The sequence below is a fragment of the Prunus dulcis genome, chromosome 7, assembly GCF_902201215.1.
Source record: "Prunus dulcis chromosome 7, ALMONDv2, whole genome shotgun sequence".
NCBI lineage: Eukaryota > Viridiplantae > Streptophyta > Magnoliopsida > Rosales > Rosaceae > Prunus > Prunus dulcis.
This window is the reverse complement of record NC_047656.1, coordinates 21,224,421-21,245,815: the sequence shown is the minus strand read 5'-3', so window position 1 is coordinate 21,245,815 and position 21,395 is coordinate 21,224,421. Positions and strand designations below refer to the sequence as shown.

Sequence of the window (21,395 nt, the reverse complement as noted above, 5' to 3'; positions counted from 1 at the left end):
TGAATTATTATTGCTTGAATTACCCGCTTTATTTGCCTTCGCAGCCTTTCAGCCAATGGGCCTCGGCTACTTTTTAATGGGTGAGTCTTCACTCATAAGGGAATTGAGAGGTGAATTCGATGTCATTGAATCACGGAGTGGCGTCTCGTTTAACACAACGGCGGGACCTGTCGGAATAACTATAAAGCGTTTGCAATATTTCACCACCTCCCAATATTCATTGTAATAACCCAAAACAAAATATCTAAAAAGAAATAAAATATCTAAAAAGTAAGGATTAATATCTTCTAGCGAAAAGACAATTTTGCCCTCGCATTATTTAATGGGGGAAAATTTGACTTTTTAATCGAGAAAGAATTTGGGAATTCCGCTTACGCCTTGCGTAGAGCACGGCGAAAGGAGTCCGTAGACACGGAGTAGACCCGAATCGGAGTAGTAACGAAGAAGATAAGATCAAAATACCGCGAAGGGCAAAATGGTAATTTGGTCAAAAAGCCATATTTTTATCCCTTCTCTCTCCTCTCCCCCGTCAGTTTTCTCTCTCTCCTATCTTCCTCTCCCGTCGCACCCAGCCGTGCGACGCTTCGACTTCTAGGCGACGACCCAGCCACCACAGGCCGAGCCGATCACCGGCAAGGGTACCGCCGGCTCCGCCTCCTTCTCGCCATCAAGACCTGACCGACCTCCACCCTTGGGCCGCCCGGAGCTGGTAGGAAAACCATGATTTCCGACGGATGTTCACCCGAGTTCACCCGATCTTCCACCTCGAATTTCTCCTTCGTTTCTCCACCAAATCAATCGAGTAAGGTATGGTTTCTCAGCTATTTTTCGTGTTCTAGCTGATGGATGTATGGGTTTCGATCGATTTTCGCTCTAAAGTGATCAATTTTCGACTTGAATTCTGGCCGAAACTTCGGTCGCCGAGATCTACTGTTTCTGGTCACTTTTGGGGGTGTGTCCAAGAACAAAAGTGACTCCAAATGGGGTGTTTTACCTACGATAGGAGTTTAGAGTCTTGGTTCCGAGATTTTTCGGCCACCCGAAATCCCTTAAGACACCCAAATCTGACCGCACGTGCTCGGACGCGTGGGCGAGGGTGGTAAAGTAATTCTGTGCAGTTTTGAGATCCTCGTGTTGTCACGAGCGCGTAGGATTTTGCGGATCTCGATTCGGAGTCCGTTTGAGCCCCTAACGGATTTTCCATATCGCGCGATCCTTGGGTGCAGTGTCGTCAAATCGTCGGATCACGCTGAATTTCGGATATGTCGGTCTACACGATTTCAGGATCGTGTAGGATTCGACGGATTGCGAATCAGAGTCCCGGATACTCCGAAATCGCGAACCCTGGGGCTAGGGTTTGGATTTTAAGAGATAACGCGATTTTGGCTAATCTTACCGTCCGTTTCGGACCAAACTCGCAGACCATGGTTCCTCCTCTGTAAGGAACCTTCAGAGGAGCCTAGATTGGCCATCGAAAATCGTGGACCCACGGGGTCCCGGATCGGCCGATCTGGCAGTTTATCGCTTAGTAAGGCTTCGGGTCTTTTAAGGCCATTCTAACTGTTTAAAAAGCTAATGTGGGCATAAGAGTACTTTAAAATGAGTGCACGTATTTCTAGAAGCTGGTGGCAGGGTGTTTAATTTAATTCTTTTATTCAGCGGTTTATTGATTTATTATTCATGGATAATCAGGCACCAGAGGTCCAGTCGACCTGCAGGAGGGACCTTCGAAGGGTCCAATTAGCTCGGACCATCAGTGAGTGGACTTTCTTTCATAAACGATTTTATATGCAAGAGTTATATCTTAAAAGATTTTATATGCATGAGTTATATAAATGATTTATATAAATGAGATTATTTAAGTGATTTTTATAATGATTTTATACGAATAAGCTTTTTACAAATCAGTTTATATGGGTTAATGTCATTATTTAATCTTGAAGAAGTTTTATGAACTATTCATTTCGAATGTGATTTGTGCTGTACAATACTTTGATTTACGTGTTATTTAGTTACTGAAACTCAGTAATATAAAAAGCAGAGTTTGAGAACTCTAACAGAGGAGATAGCAGCAACATTTCAGTTTCACAGAAAGGCAGTGAGTTATTAGATTTTTCAAAAAAAAAAAAATAGTTTATTTTAGAACCACCATGTACCCACCCTTTACTTGGTGATTACCCAGAGTTGGACCGATGTCTACGGACATCCAGTCCGATTTCAGTTTATGTCAGTGCACTTGACTTTGCCTCATGAGTTGCGGGGACGCTCGGACCGTGAGTGCCAGGATTGCGGCTCGGCTGACTCTGTGTCCCCGAGACCTGCCAGGATTGCGGATCAGGCTGACTACGGTCCCCGCATCCTGCCAGAGCGACTCGAGCTGACTTGGTGTCCTCGAGGAATCTGCCGGCAGATCAGGCTGATCATAGTCCCCTGATTTCGCCAGTTTGCGGCTCGGGTAGACTGCGTGGCGCTCGAGGCCTACCAGGGGAATTGACGGATATGACAGGGGTACAAATAGGTGGTATTTTCAAAGGATTTTGAGTTTTCTTTTATTCAAATATGACTTTCAGTTATTTTATATCAGTTTCTTGATATTCGCACATTTATATCTTTGCATATTTGTTCAGTTATACGAGCACATTCATCAGTAGGTTTTTACATGCTTATTTAAATACCTTGTATTGAAATGTAGATAAACCCTCGATTTAGATCCTTACTTATTTTTAACTGGGGGTTATTATGTTTATAAAATTGTTTTCAAGAATATTATTTTTGTCCACTCACATTGTCAACTTGTTTTTCGCCCCCAGGCCGTAGATGATGCAGGCACCCACCACCGGGCCATCCCTAGCTTCCGCGCCACCAAATAAGGTACAGTTTTTCGAAAAAATTCCTAAAACTTTGTGAACTTTAGAAAATGCTCTGATATCTAGTTTTAGTGGAAAACTGGAGTTGAGACCTGTTATTTGAGATATTCTGGCAGTTGGTGTGGATTTATTTGATTGTTTAACAGGTGGAAAAATTTGGGTTTGGTCAAAATACAGGGGAGACTCTGCCGAATTTTCAGCAAAAGTCTAAGGGAAAATTTAAAAAGAATTTGAAACAAAAAGGGTAAAAAGGTCCTTTGTGCCCGACATTCGCCAGGTGTCGGACACGCACAGGACTTGGCTCGAATTCCAAAGTGAAAATTGGGTCGGGTCCTGTCATTCATGATGGTTGAAACTTTTTTTGCCACCCCCGGTTGCACCGAACTACATCTGTGCTTGAATAATCTATTTAACAAAAAAATGGAAATGCAAGAAATATTTAAAATATATTGGATATGCAAGTAACAAAAAAAAAATAATAATGGAAATGCAATTAACCTAACAAATAAATTAGAAGTGCAAGAAAAATTAAGAAACAATTGGAAATACAAGAAATATTAACAACATATTGAAAATGCAAGAAATATTAACAACATATTGAAAATGCAAGAAATATTAACAAAATATTGAAAATGCAAGAAATATTAACAAAATATTTAAAATGAAAGAAATATTAACAAAATATTGAAAATGCAATAAATATTAATAAAATATATATATTAGGAGATTAAACTTAATAAAATGAAAATTATAAAATACTTACCTCGTTAGTATGATTTTCCCCACTTCTATAGTTGTCCATCGCTTTTGCCAAGACATCTCTCCATTTTCCCAACTCTTTATTGAGAATTTTCTACCTACTAGATAATGTCATCTCCGTACAAGTCGACCGCGGAATTTTTTCACAAAATTCGGCATGAATTTTTTTCCACATATGAAAAATTTTCATCTCATTGCCGGACATGGGACAATGACAAACTTGGAGCCAAGCCTCACACAAGAAAACATCTTCCATGGTGCTCCAAGCCCCTCCAGTTTCGATAAAAGAAGCCATAAAAATAAGGCATAAAAATACAAGGTGAAAGAGAGGAAAATATTGAGTAAATAGTGAATAATAATAGAAGTATAATAAAATGTATGAGGATTGGTGTTTGAAAGTGAAGGGTATTGACAGGTATTTATAGAAATATATATATATATATATATTTAAAAAATTTAGAATTTTTTTAAAAAACTTTCAATTTTTTTTCATAATTTTATTGCCTAAAAAATGTCAGTCGTTGGATTGGATTCAAAGAAGCAGATCAGAGCCCTGGGGGCGTGACACGTGGCTTTTGCCCGTTGGAGGTTGCGTCACGCTGACGTCAGCGAGACGTTGCCCTGACGTCACAACACGCGGGCTCGACCTCAGGCCAGCCCGACTTCGTGGGATCCATTCTTAGCCCGGGCTTGGGCTCACCACTGGAATGAGATTTTTTTTTTTTTTTTTTTTCCCAGCCTTGAGCTCAGCTCATTGCTGAAGTTGCTCTTAAAGCTCCTCAAAATTCTCCCTGGTTTTTAAGCCAATTATTTTTCTGGTTTAATCATTGATTTGTAATCAAGATTTGTATGAAATTGTTGATGCAAAGGCTAAGGAGGGGCGGTGAATGAGTCTAATTTTTTTTCCACGTCAGAAAAGGCCTCCGCCAAGACTGCGAGGACGCCGGAATCTCGCCAACTGGAAGACGCAGACTTCGTAAAATTTTAAGCAATTTGATACTGTTCCTGATTTTTAAGAACAATAGACCAACAATTTCACTTAAAAACCACAAAAAGTATGAAGAAAAATGGCTTTAAGGAATTTGCAGAGTTCAAAGAATACAAATTCATAGAAATACGGAAGGAATTTAATGACATCTGATTTCTATCAAAACCTCGAGGATGAGGTGACGACGCTAATAATGCATTTTACTTTCATGTCGATGTGTCAATATTCGGTGAGGTGTTAGAAAACTATTAGTCCATAGTACCATGTCAGCTATACTACGGTAGCAGTCCACAGTTTCAATTATATTGGGTATGTCATGTCAGTCCCAATCTCTTGGACTACATGGGTTCAAGAGATTTGTGGTCACTCACCGTTGGATGTAAATTCAACGATGAACTCACTCTTGCAATCCTTTTAAGAAACTTTTTTGAATCATTGGATTAATATCCAACGGTGAGTGACCATAAATCTCTTAAACCCCTGTAGTTCAGGAGATTGGGACTGATGTACAGTCCTGATCTCTTGGACTACAGCGGTCCAAGAGATTTGTAGTCATTTACCGTTGGATGTAAATTTAACGGTTCACTCACTCTTGCACTCCTTTTAAAAAACTTTGTTGAACCATTGGATTAATATACAACGGTGGGTGACCACAATCTCTTAGACTCCTATGGTCCAAGAGATCGGGACTGTATATTATACATTCTTAATACTTTGTTGCTCATGTGATCATTTATGTAGCTCATATAAAAATAAAATAAAAATAAAGAAAGTCAACATTAGTAGAAGTGGGAGCTGTGTTATATTTTCGCACTTCTGTTTGGATAAGGAAAAATAACTTAGAATTTAGCTAAAAGTCGGGAATTTAAGAGAAATTGACAATTCCCTTGTTTGGTAACTTAATCGCAGAATTTATTAAATGATTCTTGGAAAAAATCGTGGAAATTTCGGAATGAAATTTCCGAGTTTAAGTTCCACCAAAATAGGCGTCATTTTACAATTTACATAGTGCCATTTACAAAATTCAATACACATAAATCCAAACATTGAAATTTTCAATTACCAAAAATTAAAATTATGGAAATCTAAATTCCGTTATTTTAGAATTCTAATAATTTTCAATTCCTTCATTCAAATAGGCTTTGATAGTTCCGATAAAAGTACCATCAAATACAGTATAGACTAGCGATTCATGGATCACCTGAGTACCTCAAGTGTCTCGGTCAGAGAGAAAAGCAGTTATTACTGCTGCATATACAAAAATTTCAGGTTTCATCTCCTTATCTTCCATCTGACGAAGATAAACTAAAGCCTCATCAGGCCTGCCACACTTGCAAAGACCCGTAATGAGAGCCATATAAGCAATTCTGTTTGGAGCACATCCCTTCTTTCCCATATTGTTCCAAACCACAAGAGCATCGTCGACCCTTCCAGCATTGAACAACCCATCTATTAATGTTGTGTAAGTAATCACATTCGGTTCTCTGTCTGATTCTCCATCTTCACCAAACATCCTGGAGAAGCAAAGCATCGCTTTATCAACATCACTATTTTTACACCATCCATTTATCAGCAGATTGTAGGTTACAACTGAGGGAACAAGCCCCTTCATCACCATCTCATTCAAATGATATTCAGCTTCTGAAACTCTTTTAGCCTTACAAAGCCCATTTATCAAGATGTTATGAGAAACTACATCAGGACAATAGCCACAAGCACAGATGTCACGGAACAGCTGCAAAGCTCGATCTACTTCTTGAATTTTGATTAATCCATTTATAGCCGTAGAATAGGCGACTATATCAGGGCGAAAACCTTCTTGAACCATGTTATCAAGAAACTTACAAGCTTCCACTGCATTTCCATGTCCGCACAGCTGCTTTACAAGTAAGGTGGAATATCTTATCCATGGTTCATGTCCACAAACACGCATCTCCTTCATTAGGTTAAGGGCTTCTACAACATCCTGTCTTCTACATAGGCACCCAAATATAGAGTTATGGGTAAAATGTGTTGGTTCAAGTCCTGCTTGCTCCATCTCTCTCAAAAGCTTATAACTTTCCCCCAATCTATTTGAATTGCACAGTGCATCAATCAAATTGTTATACATTGACACATTTGGTTTACAGCCAATCTGAATCATTTCTTTGAAAAGGCTCAAGGCCTTCTCCAACTTACCAAACTTCAGCAGACCATCAATGACAATTTGAAAATTAGTTGTGACAGGATGAACCCTTTTCTTAACTACAAGGAGCTTATCTGCCTCAATATCAGCATCAGATTCATTTTCCATCATTGCCTGAAGAAGTCGATGAGCTTTGTCAATGGAGCCGTTATCAACAAGACCGTTCAACACAGAAGTGTAAAGCAAACACATATCCTCTTCATCTAAATCTTCCTGGATTTCCTCAAGTACACGGATTGTTTCCCCTTCATCAGAAAAAAATGGTATGAGCTTCGTAAGTATCCCAACATCAGAATGGATTCCCGACTCCTTCATTTCCGAATACATAGACAAGGCTTTTTCAAGCTCCTTATTCTTAATGAGTCCTCCAATCAGTACATCGTAAAGAGAAATGTCAACTGTAAAACCTGACTTCCGCATTTTATCAAACAACTGGAGGGCTTTATCCACTCTGGACTGCCTCACAAACCCATGAATCAAAACATGAAATGTCTTCTCATTCAATACAAGATTGCGATCTTCCATTCTTGCAATCAAATCAAAAGCTTTATCCACCTCACCCCACTTGCTAAAGGACAACACCAAGATAGACATGACATGGGCATCAACCCACCCCTTCTCATACATTTCATTGAAAACATTTAAAGCCTTTTCAAACTTCCCTGTATTGCAATAAACCTGCAACGCTGGAGTCAGCGTGTACTTACTGAATTCCCACCCAGAATCTCGCATTTCTTGCAATCTCATTTCAAGCAATTCAATTGAACTTGACTTAGATTTAGATATAGCCTCCAACAAACAATTATAGCTATAACTATTTGGAACACAAAGACCCTTCACTTTAACTTGATCAAACAAAAAGTTAGCTTCTTGAACCAACTCTACACTACCTAAACATCTTATAAAGAAACCCAAAGCTCCAGGAGTCAGAGAACAATTCGAATTCACAATTTCCATAGCCATGGCTCTCAATGGAACATTTTGTCGAGCGCGTGATAGATGAGAGGCCATGGCATTGTAAGTATAGCAATTGTGCTTGTACCCAGATTGGGTTGGTGCCCAGGTAAAGAACACGTGAGCTATTTTCCAACTCTTCAGGCCATCTAGCACACTTTCTACTACTTTGGTGGTGAGTCTTGAAGCAAGGTTCTTCAACTCTGGGTTATCTGGGGAAAAGGGTTGCTCGGTAAAGATGGAAATGAAACCATTGATGACGCCGGTGAGGTGTGAAGGAAGAGAAGGGCCAGTATGGGTTCTGGTGCAAATGGGTCTTGGTGTATTTGACGAGGCTGTAAGGTTCTTGGCGAGGACTAGTGAAAGAAGCGCATTTGGGTCGATCGGCTTTGTTGATTTCCAGAGATTAAGATGAGTTTTTGAGATTCTTGGCAATGCCATTTCTAAATCGACTATTGTGCCAGTTGCCTTGTAATGTCGAGAAATTAGAGTGTGCTGTTGTGCCTTAGCGACGCTCAATTACCCTCAACGGCTCAACATACGCGACACAATATTCTGATGCTACAATGCCTAATCTTTTTGTGTGGTTTTTTGCTAAATGCATGGGAGAAACAAGGAAGAAAGAATGGATAAGGCAAGGGGGAGATTTCGACAACAAAAAAATTGCAAAGAGGGAGGGGGATATCTAACAGCAATGTCAAAATGATTTTTTATTTTACACATTCTTCACTTCTCTCTTTATCTTATGGCATGTTTACTTATCAGAAATGAGGGAAGCCTTAAATTCGGTAACTTAAATAAGCTAATCGAGGAACAAAGAATTGAACTCGGCTGTGAGGAGGTGGGAATAGTACCTTGTCTAACTGACCCTACCAACATTTAGGTAACATATTAGAAAACTTGTTAAAATAAAACATGTTTTTACTATAAATTATATATAAAAATTTCTAACATGTGTTACAATGAATTAGACAATACCATTACCTTCATTTTCTAACGAGTAAAATTAGAAAACAAGCTAATTTACTTGTATCTTTCGTTAGAAAGTATCAACTACCGAAAACAATCCCATAGTCTTTTTTAACACCTGCGGGCAAACAAAGCAAACCCTTTTAACCCATTTGGTTCACAGAATATTCATTTCTCATGTTTGATAATGCTAGGAAAATAACCGAGAGATCACTTTATTTCATTTTTCATGGTCACATAAATAGTAAATTATAATAAGACTTAATTACTACAGTGCCCTCTAAAAGCATGGTCAAATCTCACGCACCCTGAAAGTCAAAGTGACCCATTTTGTCTATTTGACTGATGTTTTGCGTCTTACTTTACATATATCTTATATATATTGTTATTCCTTGGAAGACTGACACACGAGCGTCTTCTGTATTAGCAACTGACCATACATAATTATGAGCTGCTGAGGGGTTGGCTTGGCATGCTATAACCTAGTCGTCTGCATAATAAATTTACTCAAGTTCTTGCAAAGTTTTGTGAAAAGAAAAAATACGGAGAAACTTAATTTACCAGCCTTCTGTATCATTAGGGTAATCCCGAAAACTTACTATTAAGCAAAACCTGCCACCATGTTTCTCAATTGAATAACCAGAAAGGTCATATAATACAAGCATTGTAAATCTAATTTGAATGGTCGGATAGTACAGTTTTCGCAAGTGAAAGAGATGCAATATGAATAACCAACAAGGGCTCTAGCCCTTGCTGTGCAACAACTTGTACAAATAGTCTTTTGATTTGCAAGAAAAGATGGTCCACAGATTCTGCTAGCTGTTTCCAGAGGTGGAGACTTCAGCACTGCAAACAGGGCAGACCTGCAGTAACAGTGCAAGGCATAATGTAGTAGCTTTCAGGCTAAATCAATAACATACAATACTTCTCCAAAAATGAAAAGTGCCGCTATTCCACAAGCACACATGAAAACACAACTTCAACACCACAATAATAAGAAATCACCACTGCCTCAACTAAAACAAAATCAATTTGGAATGGAAAAACTGTTCATATTCCAATTCTCAATTATCGCAAATTTCAACTACAACTATGGCAATTTTAACTATAACCAAACATTGTAACTGGTTTAAGCTTTAATGCCAGAGTGTGAATAATAACCTGACAAACAGGATGGATTTCAAGCACCGGAAACCATAAAATTGTCCCAAATAAGTCTTACATATCAGAAAACAATAAATAAAATTGGCTGTTCATGCAAACTGCTACCATGTTTTCTCCAGCCTTGGCTTACAGAACATTGTGAAGAACATGTTGAAGCATGTTTACTTTTTGACGGCCCCTTTGCCTAACTTTTTTCTTTAAGGGGGAGAGGAAGGAGAGCTGGAGATTCCTAAACTTTAGTCGAAAACTTTCTGACTGCAATACTTAGTGTTTTTGGAGCAAGAGGGAGAACATATTAAAAGCATAACTTAAGTATAAACAAATTCCACAACCCTGTGAGGGCCTGTTTCAAATTGGCTCATTTAGATATGCATCCCAACATATATTACAAGCTACATCTATTAAGCCCCGTCATTTTGGCCATTAAAGGGAGAGCAGTGCTGAGAGCCATCTCAGTGTATTTGAGCTGTCTCGGTTTGCCTGGGAGGCATTATTCTCGTCAATCCCATCACTGCTTCCATTTTCCTTTCTTCTCATTTTCTTTTGTTGATTCATTATCAGGTCTATAACTCAGCTTTTATTTTCTCTTCTTTTGATCCTTTCCCTTTCATAAGTCTTCTTTGGATTTTATTTTTTGGGATTTTCAAATCATCTTAATGGCATAGTGATGTAGTACAGCCCGTAGGTATTAGATTAAGCATTCAAACAATAGAACATAGAAGAATATAAGAGATCGAGGAGATGAAAATATAGATCGAAAAGACGAAAGAAATGGTAGAACAGTAGAACAAGAAGAATATCGGAGGTCGAGGAGACGAAGATATAGATCGAAGGGACGAAAGAACGGACCGAAATCAGAGAACTGAGAAGGAAGGACAGAAATCACATAGTTTTAAGAGACGGTTTACTCAATATCCAAATCTGAATTTTAAAGAACTACATGGGGGTATTTATAGCAAACTAAAACCTAGACATAATAGGATACAAATCCCTGGCTTAAACAGAAATCATAACCCAAATAAAATAGGAAACGTAAAACTAGAAATCTGGAAATCTGGAAAAGTAGAAATCCTACTAGAATGGGGCTCGGTGCTTGGGCGTTTGGGTGATGGCAGTTGGGCAGTTGGGGGGGGGGTGGTGGGGTTTTGGGTGGTTTGGGGTGGGGTGTGTGAGGGGACGGGAGGATTTATATACTTTGACCCTAAAACAAATATAAAGGTGGAAGGAAACTCCATCAGCTTGGCTGGAAATAGATCAAGAGGGGTGCTTCAATATCATGATTCAGAATATTTGACTCAGATTTCAAATCCAATCCAAACATAAACTGAATTTAAGGCCCCAAATTCTACACTTAGGAGACTTCTAACAACACTTATATGTTAAAACCAGCCACAAAGGATTTGAAACAAATAGCTACAACTGTTACCAACTGTTATAGCATAGAATTTCAGATCCAAAGATACGCATCCATGCATAGCTTTTATTTGACAGTGATTTTGTAGAATAGTTTTCATTTTTATTAAGTGACTTTGACACACAGGAAAAACTATGCAATAGTTAAAATACATATTTGGTCCATCTAAACTTGAGAGATGTAATTTCCAATTGATCTCACCCAGCTAGGAACATTACATGGGGCCGAAACCATACATATGTGTCAACACAAATACATAAATGTGTAAACTTTTGATTAAGACATACACAGACATAGAAAGATAATCAGTGGGAAAAAGAGAAGCACTTTTTTGTAAAACATGGACAGGTCACATAGACCCAAACAAAATGAATAAGAGTCATCAACCATACTACAGCTTGAAGGGGTAGCAATTCACAAAAAAATGAGCAAGGAAATCTACAAGTGTCAAAACTTGATAACAGAAGGAAGGTACCACGTTGGATATTCTAAAAAATGGAAGGAAGCAATAAAGCCTCCAAGTATATTTGGGAGAGAATAGGATTAAGATTCGGAAATAAAAAGGAAAATCATAAACAACATGAACAGATTACACTAAGAAGTATAGGAATGTTTGAAATTGGCAGTGAATAGAAAATATATAATTTCAAAACCATACCTTGTTTATTGTCAACCAATTATTTATGCACTCAGAATGATAGGAATGTTTGCAAGATAGTATTGTCAAGTTCTCACCAGCCTCGTAATCCAGCCGACAAATGACACACCTGAAACAGAAGTAACAAAATTTGAAGAAAAGAAAACATGCACGCACAACTTCTAGAAAGCACATAAAACTAAGGAATATGTGCTTACGACTCATTGCTTCCATTCTGACCACTTCCTGTCTTGTAGCTTACTGAAGGCAATGAGGCGATGGTATCAGCCGAAAGCCCTCTGCTCTCAGTTCCAACAACTTCACCCAATGCAATTAACTCCTGATAAAGTTATATAAAGGTCACAGAACAAGCCAAAAAGAAAATGCACTACCTAAGGCATTAGAATTTAAAGCCGCCTCACCTCATATGAAAGTTCATCTGGGTCAACCTCCTCCCATGTATCCTACAAACCAACAGTAGATGAGAAACATCTTGATCATAGACAAAACAGAGAACTGCTACTATCTTCTAGAAGAGTCTCAATCGTCAAACTAATCTCAGCATACAAGCTACAAATTAATACCTGAGAGTTACCTCCATGTTCCTCTGTGTGCTCAACTTCGCCTGCAAACACAACAAGATATATACCCGAAACAAAAGTATTACATAATTTCAAGGACTTCAAAAGCGATAATATAAAAAGAGTATTACAATTGTAATAGTCACAAGCACTCACGGTCATTAATCCCAGCAAGAGCCATCAGTCTAGCGGCCATCTCTCTATCTTCAGCATCCTGCAGGGCTCTTGCATAGGCCTCATCACTTGAAAAAACAGCCGGGTCATATTCGACTCTAGGGTTATCATCCTCTCCAGCATCATGACCATGCACATCAAACGCATCTTCATCATTGTCAACCTCAGTTCCATCATATTGCTCCTCATCATCGTTATCATCAGTATCGTCATGAAAATCATTAAAATCATCCTCATCCTCATGCACATAACTTCCAGCTTCCCAACTTCCATAATCACTATCTTCATTGTTCATTCGTAGCATCATGTATGCCCTTTCCTACTCAATATCCAATTAAATCACATGCAAAACAAGATCAAACAAAACCTCTCCACAAACAACCTAGACCACTTATAAATAAAGATTGACAGTGAACAGCATTCACATTAAGATTGACTGAAGCAGAGGCTATAGCTTGGTTAGAAAGAAATATCCTTCTTTGGAAGCCCAAGACTGAGCCCACTGGCCCAAATCTAACAATGAGATCTTTTTGGTTTAAAATGAAATGTCGATAGTAGTTTAAGGGTCAGTCAATAGAAAAATAAACAAATAGGTCAAGCACCAATCTAAGAGTTAATATTAAGCTTTATTATGAGTATTTATTTGGCTCCTAGCAAAATACAATGTCTTTTTAGTTTTATGTACTATTTAATTAAGTCTTTTACGGAATTAATGAGTGTTTTGCTAAAAAATATCTAAGTCATTAAAAGTTCTATTTGAAGCCTATAAACAAGGCTATTCCTTGTAAGCCAAAAGGAAATTTGAATAAATGACAATTAGGTTTTGTTGTAGGCTTGGTGCCAATGGTATTGCCTCTCTTTCTCTTTGTACGTTGTTCTCCATCTCTCTACTTGCTCTAAATCTACAGCAACCATCATATATCCTCTTTTCATTACAAAAATTTCTAGCATCTAAAGCCCACCACGTCCCAAAGCAACACCCACCTTTTGTCCCCTGCATCAATATTGGTATCTGAACAACATATCCTCCTTGCTTTCCTTCCAAATTCTTTTTATATATTCAATTATGTTGATGCCCAAAAATGTTGGACCCAACTTAGAAGTGTGGGGTGTGATGGATGATGTGCAAAGGCGAAGCAGGGGTTTGTGCCTTCAGAAGGCAAGTGTCATCGTCGAGTTCATGTATGCCTTCGGCAGGCAATTACAGATGACATAAGGAAAGTAAGCAAGCATGCAGAAGACAGGCGTATGTGGTTCACCCTAATGAATGGGCTACATCGACGGAGAATGATATTCTCATTACAATAATGGTTGTTTACATTGTACAAGGAGTATGGCCCAAAGATAAAGGGGAAAAGAGAGAGGGAGCAAGGACCTAGGGACCCCTCTAAGTGGAGAGTGGTCTCCTTATAAAGGTGAGGGGAAATCTTCACTTCTTGTAATATTCCGATGTAGGACTCTTGACAATGCCTCTAGTTGCTTGGTCAGTCATGGTATAAACAAATTATAATCGTTACAAATGCAAAACTATCATTGAGAGTTGAAGCTTTGACTCAAGATTGCCAAAGCGATAGTAAGGCAATCAATGAGTAGTTAAAAATGGCCAGTTCCTTAAAAATAAAATAAAAATTAATTGGCTTTTATGATTAGAAAAAACATGATAGGATGAGGCAAAAATGTAGACATGGATTATTCATCTTCAGTCCCTAGGCAAGAACCTAGAGTATCTAAGGCGGAAAAGGGGAATACAAAATAGTGACGAGCAACAACACGTAAGGCCTTCCGTCCTCTTCTCGCTTATAAAGGAATACAAAGAGGAAAATTGGCAGAGGACCATCATTTTTCAAAGATGCAGTTCAATGTAATGATCAAGGGAAGCGATTTTAGCACTCCCCTTTGTACTTCTGCACTCCATCCTTCAGTTTTATGTTAAAATTCCAAAACCACCCTTAGTAGCATTTTTAACTCCCTAAAACACTCAGAGCCCCCGTGTAGTGCCTTGTTCAATAGTTTGAAAGGAATGGTGGGCCTTAGACTCAAGCTCAAGCATTTACTTTTCTAGTCATAGACAAATGCCTACATTCTTTCTTGGGGGACCACGCCCTCGAAAGAAGCATTTCAACCAACCGACTAACTTGCCTCTCCAGTAGTTTCCGTATCAGGAATTCTTCGAATTCTTCTTTAGCTTTTCAACCTCCTGTCAACAACTCCAGGCCTCCACCACCCGAGCACACCACCTTATCTGTCCACAGACACAAGCTCACCACATCACCATGTCTATCTAAAATCCAACTACTAGTCCAACCCCAAGAAAATCATGGTCCTCAAAATACAGTGTCATGAACACAAGATTTTGGGCACTAGTCTAAAAGGAAAGTAAAATCTACTGATAGCACCACTGGATTATCAAGTATTGCTAAAGGCGAAGCCATTTGAGTCTGTGCAAGAGGAAATGTGTGTGGCCTTTGATGGGATCGAGTAGGGAGGAAAGGGCATATATAATGAAACTTTTCAATTGAACTCACACAGAGAAAATAGTAATAAAATTATTCAATGAAAAGGAAAGGAAATCAACAAGAGGGTTTCATTTGGAACCACTTGATTCCCTGCAATCCCAATTTCCCCGAGAGAAAAAGAACTTTAACTTTACCAGACCAAAAAAAACAACAGGAGGGTTTCACATGGACTATGGTGAAACCAGACGTGAAAGAAGTGGATCTTAACTTCAAAGAGATCAAAAGTGCAGCTGCAATTCTGTAGCTGTGTCACTAACCACCACAAACCCATCTATATTTTCCTTTACCCAACCCTCTTCTCTAATCCCACCTATCTTTTCATCATCATTCACCGTCATCTTCTCTCACTCCCCGATCAACCCCCTCACTTCTCACTGCCCCCCCCCCCCCCCAAAATGACGTTATCAACATCAAAGCCTCCATGGTAACCGATGGCAAGGGCCATTAAGACGATCTGCCATCTGTTTTCCAAGCCTGGACACCACTCTTTCAGTAGAGAGCTATCCATAGGTGGTACTTGGGGTTCATGGTGATGTGGGTTGAGAATTTGGGATAACAGGACCCGAAGTGGGTGATGGAGTAAAAAACTAGCCTGCGAGCTTTAGGAAATTGAGCGTTGTTGGTGGCCTATTCTATTAAAGAATTAATTGACACTGACAACATAATGAACTGCCTAGAAAAGTATGCAATATTCTATTGGGCAGACCTCAGTTATTTGATAAGAAGGTGCAGAACTGTGGCTATTACAGTACACATACCAAGCACAGTCTAAAATTTAAACAATGGCATCATCATAAGATGAAACCACAGCCCACCAATGGTAGCTGCAAAACGTCAGAAGACAAGGATGAAACAAAAACTGGAAATTATATCTTAGGCTGTATTTAACTTCTGAATATCACATAACAAGATCAAAATTTATATGAAATTTTCCATAGGTCGCTGAGGGAACGAAAAGAGGATTTAAAGAGAAATAAAAGAAAGCTATCAAACAACTAGCGCGAGATGAAATTCTTTAGTCCAACTTCGGTTGCTATGGAAACCATCACAAATAAATGGAATATGAATCCTTTGCTCGCGACCATAACAGATGAAAAACAAAAAGGTCAAAAAAGAGAACAAAGAATTCAGATTCTATCATGTTTCAATTTTCAGACTAGCTCATATATTCAACAAACAAAGCAATATCAAAAGAAAAATTAAGAAACACATTACGGAAGAGATAAAGAAACGAAATTGAACAGCAAAGACGGAGTTTGAGGACCTGTTCTTGGAGGGTTCGAGCAAGGGCTAGGTCAGCATCGACCTGACTGAGATTAGTAAAGGGTGTTCTTGAAGACTGCGGAACAGGAGGTGAGGGAGGGTCCACCAATTGCGAGGACTCAGTAGTTACTTCTTGTTCTTGTTCTTCGCATTGATTCAAATTGGGGTTTTGTTCTTGTTCGCTGATGCTGTTATTGTTGTTGGGTTTGAGTCCACCGCCAGAGCCCAATTTGGCGTTATGATTTTCCATGGATATAAAGAGAGGTTGGAAACCAATAAATCGGAAGAAACTGGAAAGAGATCGAAATTGAGGAAGGGTGGGAGAGACCAAATCACATATTATTACAAGAATCTCAGATAGTCGGACACACTAATAAGGGGCCATTGGGTTGGGGGTGGAGAAATTATTTGGAGGACGGATGTCAGGTGTTGGAGTGAGATCGGAAGGAACGCGTTAAGCCCCGTCTAAAAACCTTTTTTTTTTTAAGGGAGATTCACTATTATACCCAATATGGGGGCCCAAATTATAAAAATACCCTATATAAAATGGACTTTAGAAACACCCCCAAAGCTCATTTACAACATAACAAAAAAGCTTTTAACTTCTTATAAATTACAAAACTGCCATCAATTTTTTAAAACAAGCCCAACCCCAAAATCTCATAAAAATACTCAAAGCACTCAATAGGGCATCAAAGTAATTTAATAATCAATATTAAATTCAATAAGGCTAGCTATCATTTTTTGGGTTTTTTTGGGTTTGTTTATAGGAATTCAATTGTGTAGGGTTTATTTATAATATTAGTGCTAGAAATGGGTATATCACTAAATATCTCTTTTTTTAAAACAAATATATATATAAGCTAAAATCATATTTAACAGTTTTTCCTTTGTCGTTTTACAACAAAAAATAATTTTTCTCAATTTTATTGTTTTTTTGGTCTCTCGGCCTATTTTGGGGTGAATCGGAATTATGGGTTCCAATTTCATTCCAAACAATTTTGAAATTTCAACATCCATTTTAATTCATAAAACTTGAAAATTTTAGAATATTTCGGAATTTTGTTCGAAAATTTTCACAAAGTTGTTCAAAACTTTAACCTGGCCCAACCATTTAAAGGTTGAAATCCGCTCAAAATTGAAAATTTGTGTCAAAAGTTCAAAAACCTATTATATTTAATAGTACTTAGACGTTGGTAAAATAACGTCTATTAGGCCATTACATCATATCTAGGGCTGGCCCTGACTTTTGGGTGGCTCTAGGCTAAAAATGAAAATTGGTGGTGATTTTTCCATTCTCTTTTTGTTCACTTACACTCCATTTTGTTTTTTTAATAGTTTTTACTATAACAAAAAGGGGAGTGTAAGTGGAGAAAAGATGAGTGGGAACATACAATTTTTAACAAAGTGAGTGTAAGTGGATAAATGATGAGTAGGAAAATCAGCTCTCATGAAAATAAGGCCCATTTTTCTTTCATTCTCTTGAATATAATAAACTAACAAGGCAAAAAATGCAATTAAATACAATTTGGCTAACCAAACATGGCTCCATTATTGGCCATATAATGGCTGCCCCAATCTAGAAATAAACAAGATTTTAAATACTAACAAGAATGAGGATACAAATAATTTGCTCTCTTTCATATTTTCTTACTAAATAATCTACTAACAAAAAATTTCTGGATAAATAAAAGAATTTCTAGTCCTATTGGCTTTCTTTCATTGATTGCTACTTTTAGCAATTAAATACTTTTTGGCAATTAAATACTTAAAGACATGCAATGGATGTCCTGATATTACATAATTTTCATTAATTTTCATTTGAGCTCTTCAAAAATACTTGTAATTACATTTGGAGCTTCCGAATGTCAAACTATTGAAATTATTCTCCTCTCTAATCATCATATTCTTCAATTTGGTACATATATATTTGGGGCCCTACAAATGCGAGGCCCATGGCCATCGCCCTCCTTACCCACCCTCAAGACTGACACTGATCATCAACATGAAATTAGCCATTATTGTAGTCTAAGCTTTAAATTCCAAAATATTTCATATTTCAAAACTTTCGAATATCATATTTGATTTGGACTAGGCCTCATCATTTGGCCCACGAGCTCATGGGCCAATGGGGGCCTGCCGGGCTCGTTATGGGCTTTGAGATGGCCCGGCCAGCCTTGGGCTAGGCTAGGCTTGGGCTTGGGTGTCTAAGCCCATAAGCCCGGCCCAATTAAGCCCAAGAAAGCTTGGTCTGGCCCACCCACAAAAGTCCGGCCCATTAGGCCCACATACATATATAATTATGTATAAATAAGAGTTTAGGTTTATGATTATATCACTTAAATCACATATATAATTTGTTTCATTTGATTTACTTTTCTTTACTCATTCCTAGTTTATAATTGGATGATTAGCACATTAATTTATGTCAATTATTAATTCAACAATTTTATATATATATATATATATATAAGATGAACAACATATCACATCACCAAATATAATCATGCTTTTCTTGAACACAACACCAAATATTTGCATATTTATTCATACCATCCTTTTAAAAACAAAAAAATTTGATACTTATTATTTTTTTAAACGTATTACGACCTAATTATGTAATAACCTCAAAAATAATACTTGGTTTTATTATTTTTGTGAAAAATCTTATTAAGTTGTGTGACTTTATTGGGTGTTTTATGAATTTGGTTTGATGTGAAAATATTGGAATTAAGTGAGTTTAATCTCAAATTTGGACTAAAATGCCTTTATGCTTAAGTTTATGATTTTTTTAATGAAGTAGGCCCGGCCAGGCCCGATGGGCCTTCTCAAGCTCGGCCCATAGGTCGGGTTTGGACTTTGAATTTTCTAAAAAATTGGCCCGGCCCAGTTCGGTATTTTCTCTCTCCTCTTTAAAGCCCGGCCCATTGACGAGCCCTAATTTGGGCATGCCAAAATTGGACATTTTCAAATCTGAACTAGCAAGAATCAGATTTTTCCAATCCAACTTGCATCCCTAATCAAGACGTTCAAACTTCACACCAGAACCCACTTACAAGAAGTTAGTATGTATATGTGGTGATGTAAAATTAATGAATGAGAAAGGAGGACAAAAAAAAATGAAAACTAAACCCTCCATTTGGAATAGGGAAAATAACTTGGAATTTAGCTAAAAGTCGGGAATTTAAGAGAAGAAATTGACAATTCCCTTGGTTGGCAACTAAGTGCGGAATTTATTAAAGGCTTAATTATTAATATGCCCCATGTGCTTCTCCGAAAATCTCACTTTGCCCCTATACTTCAAACTGAGTCAATATGCCCAATGTGCTTTATTTTTGCGTCCCCCGTTACCTCATTCTGTTAGTTTGGCCAGTCAAATCATTAACTTGCTGACGTGGCATGGGTATTTTAGTAATTTTAACTATTAAAAATTCTCAACATTTTAAAACATTTTAATAATAAAATAAATTAGAAAAGTGGGAAAAAATAAATCCCCCACCACCACAACCCAACCCTTCCCCATCGCCAACAACCACCCCCAACCCATGCTTACCATTCCCTCCCCATCTTGCCACCCTGATTTCTCCTCTTCCATGGTAAAAAAGTAAAAAACAAAATAAAGTTCTTCAATATGAGTTTACTGTTTATAAACTCCAATTGCATAACCCTCATGTCTGCACAGAGAATATGTGAAAATGACAAGCATGAAATCAAATAAAACCAAGTTGGAGAAGATAAGAGAAGTTCTTGCGCCTTGGGGTTTTGGCGTTCAGATAATTTGTTGGGATGGCTACGGTTGGGGGCATATTGGATTTGTGAGGTTGGGTGTGGATTTGGGGTGTCAGCTCGGGGTGAGTATGGTTCGGGGTTGAAAGTGGCTAGGTGGATTGGGATTGATTGTTATTAATGGTTTGGGGTGGGTGCATCACCTGGGTAGGGATATCATATTTGAAAAATGGTGGAGTGGTGGCCTTAGGTTGGGGGCGGCGGATGGCGGTGAGGAAGGTTTGGGTTGTTGTGGTGGCGGGGCTATTTGGGTGCTAGGGGCTTTATTTTTATTTTTTTTAAAGAACTTTCTTTTTTATAAACAGTTTTTTAAAATTTGAAATTTTTTAATAACTAAAATATCTAAAATACTTATGTCACGTAAGCAAGTTAACAATTTTACTGACCAAACTGATGGAAGAGGGTAACGGGGGACACAAAAATAAAGCACATGGGGCATATTGACTCATTTTGAAGTGTATGAGGCAAAATGAGATTTTCGGTGAAGCACAAGGGGCATATCAATAATTAAGCCTTTATTAAATGACGTGTGGAAAACATTGTGGAAATTGGGGAATCAAATTCTCAAGTTTTTTTTCCCACCAAAATATGTGTCATTTCACAATTTTCATAGTGTCAGACATACATAAATCCAAACACTGAAATGATATAAATGTACATTCCGTCATTGCCAGAATTTGAAATGATAGAAATCTACATTCCGTTATTTTAGAATTCTATGTAATTTTCAATTCCTTCATCCAAACGGAGTGATTTGCAATGAGCTTTTAGCTTAGGTAGTTAAAAGCATTTATTCATGCACATGAACTTTCATGAAGCTTTTCTCTCCAGTGCCGCAACCCAGCAAAACCCAGATCCAGAGCCGCATCTCCTCCTTTTGGGGGGAGGAGGCCTCTACCCCTCCCCCATCTCTCTTTCTTGGTTTTTGATTTTCTTTCGCTGTTCGTGCTCAAGCTTTCCTGCTCGTTTTTTGGGCTTCTTGCCTCTTTGTTGGGGTTTTATGCCTCTTTGCTGGGGCAATTGCTCTGCTGGGACTTTATGCCTCCGTTGAGGCTTCTTGCCTCTTATCTTTATTGTTCCCTCAAATCTCTGTCAATCCATTATGCTTTGGTTGTTCTCCAATCGGTTCTTGCTTCCC

General features: G+C 38.1%; 2 protein-coding genes across 2 annotated transcripts; both read right to left on the bottom strand.

Annotated features, from left to right (window-relative positions):
- Window positions 1–5,712: 5,712 nt before the first annotated feature.
- LOC117634171 (putative pentatricopeptide repeat-containing protein At5g08310, mitochondrial) lies at window positions 5,713–8,378 on the bottom strand. The gene has a single exon (XM_034368128.1). It carries the CDS (start codon window positions 8,192–8,194, stop codon window positions 5,825–5,827), a length of 2,370 nt encoding a protein of 789 aa, XP_034224019.1. The 5' UTR covers window positions 8,195–8,378; the 3' UTR covers window positions 5,713–5,824.
- Window positions 8,379–9,288: 910 nt separating this feature from the next.
- Window positions 9,289–16,956, bottom strand: LOC117634169 (E3 ubiquitin ligase BIG BROTHER-related-like). Its single transcript, XM_034368123.1, has 7 exons — window positions 16,473–16,956; window positions 12,675–13,011; window positions 12,522–12,562; window positions 12,360–12,401; window positions 12,156–12,277; window positions 11,959–12,067; window positions 9,289–9,585 (listed from the first exon to the last, which is right to left on the bottom strand). Exons 1-7 carry the CDS (start codon window positions 16,719–16,721, stop codon window positions 9,538–9,540), a joined length of 948 nt encoding a protein of 315 aa, XP_034224014.1. The 5' UTR covers window positions 16,722–16,956; the 3' UTR covers window positions 9,289–9,537.
- Window positions 16,957–21,395: the final 4,439 nt, after the last annotated feature.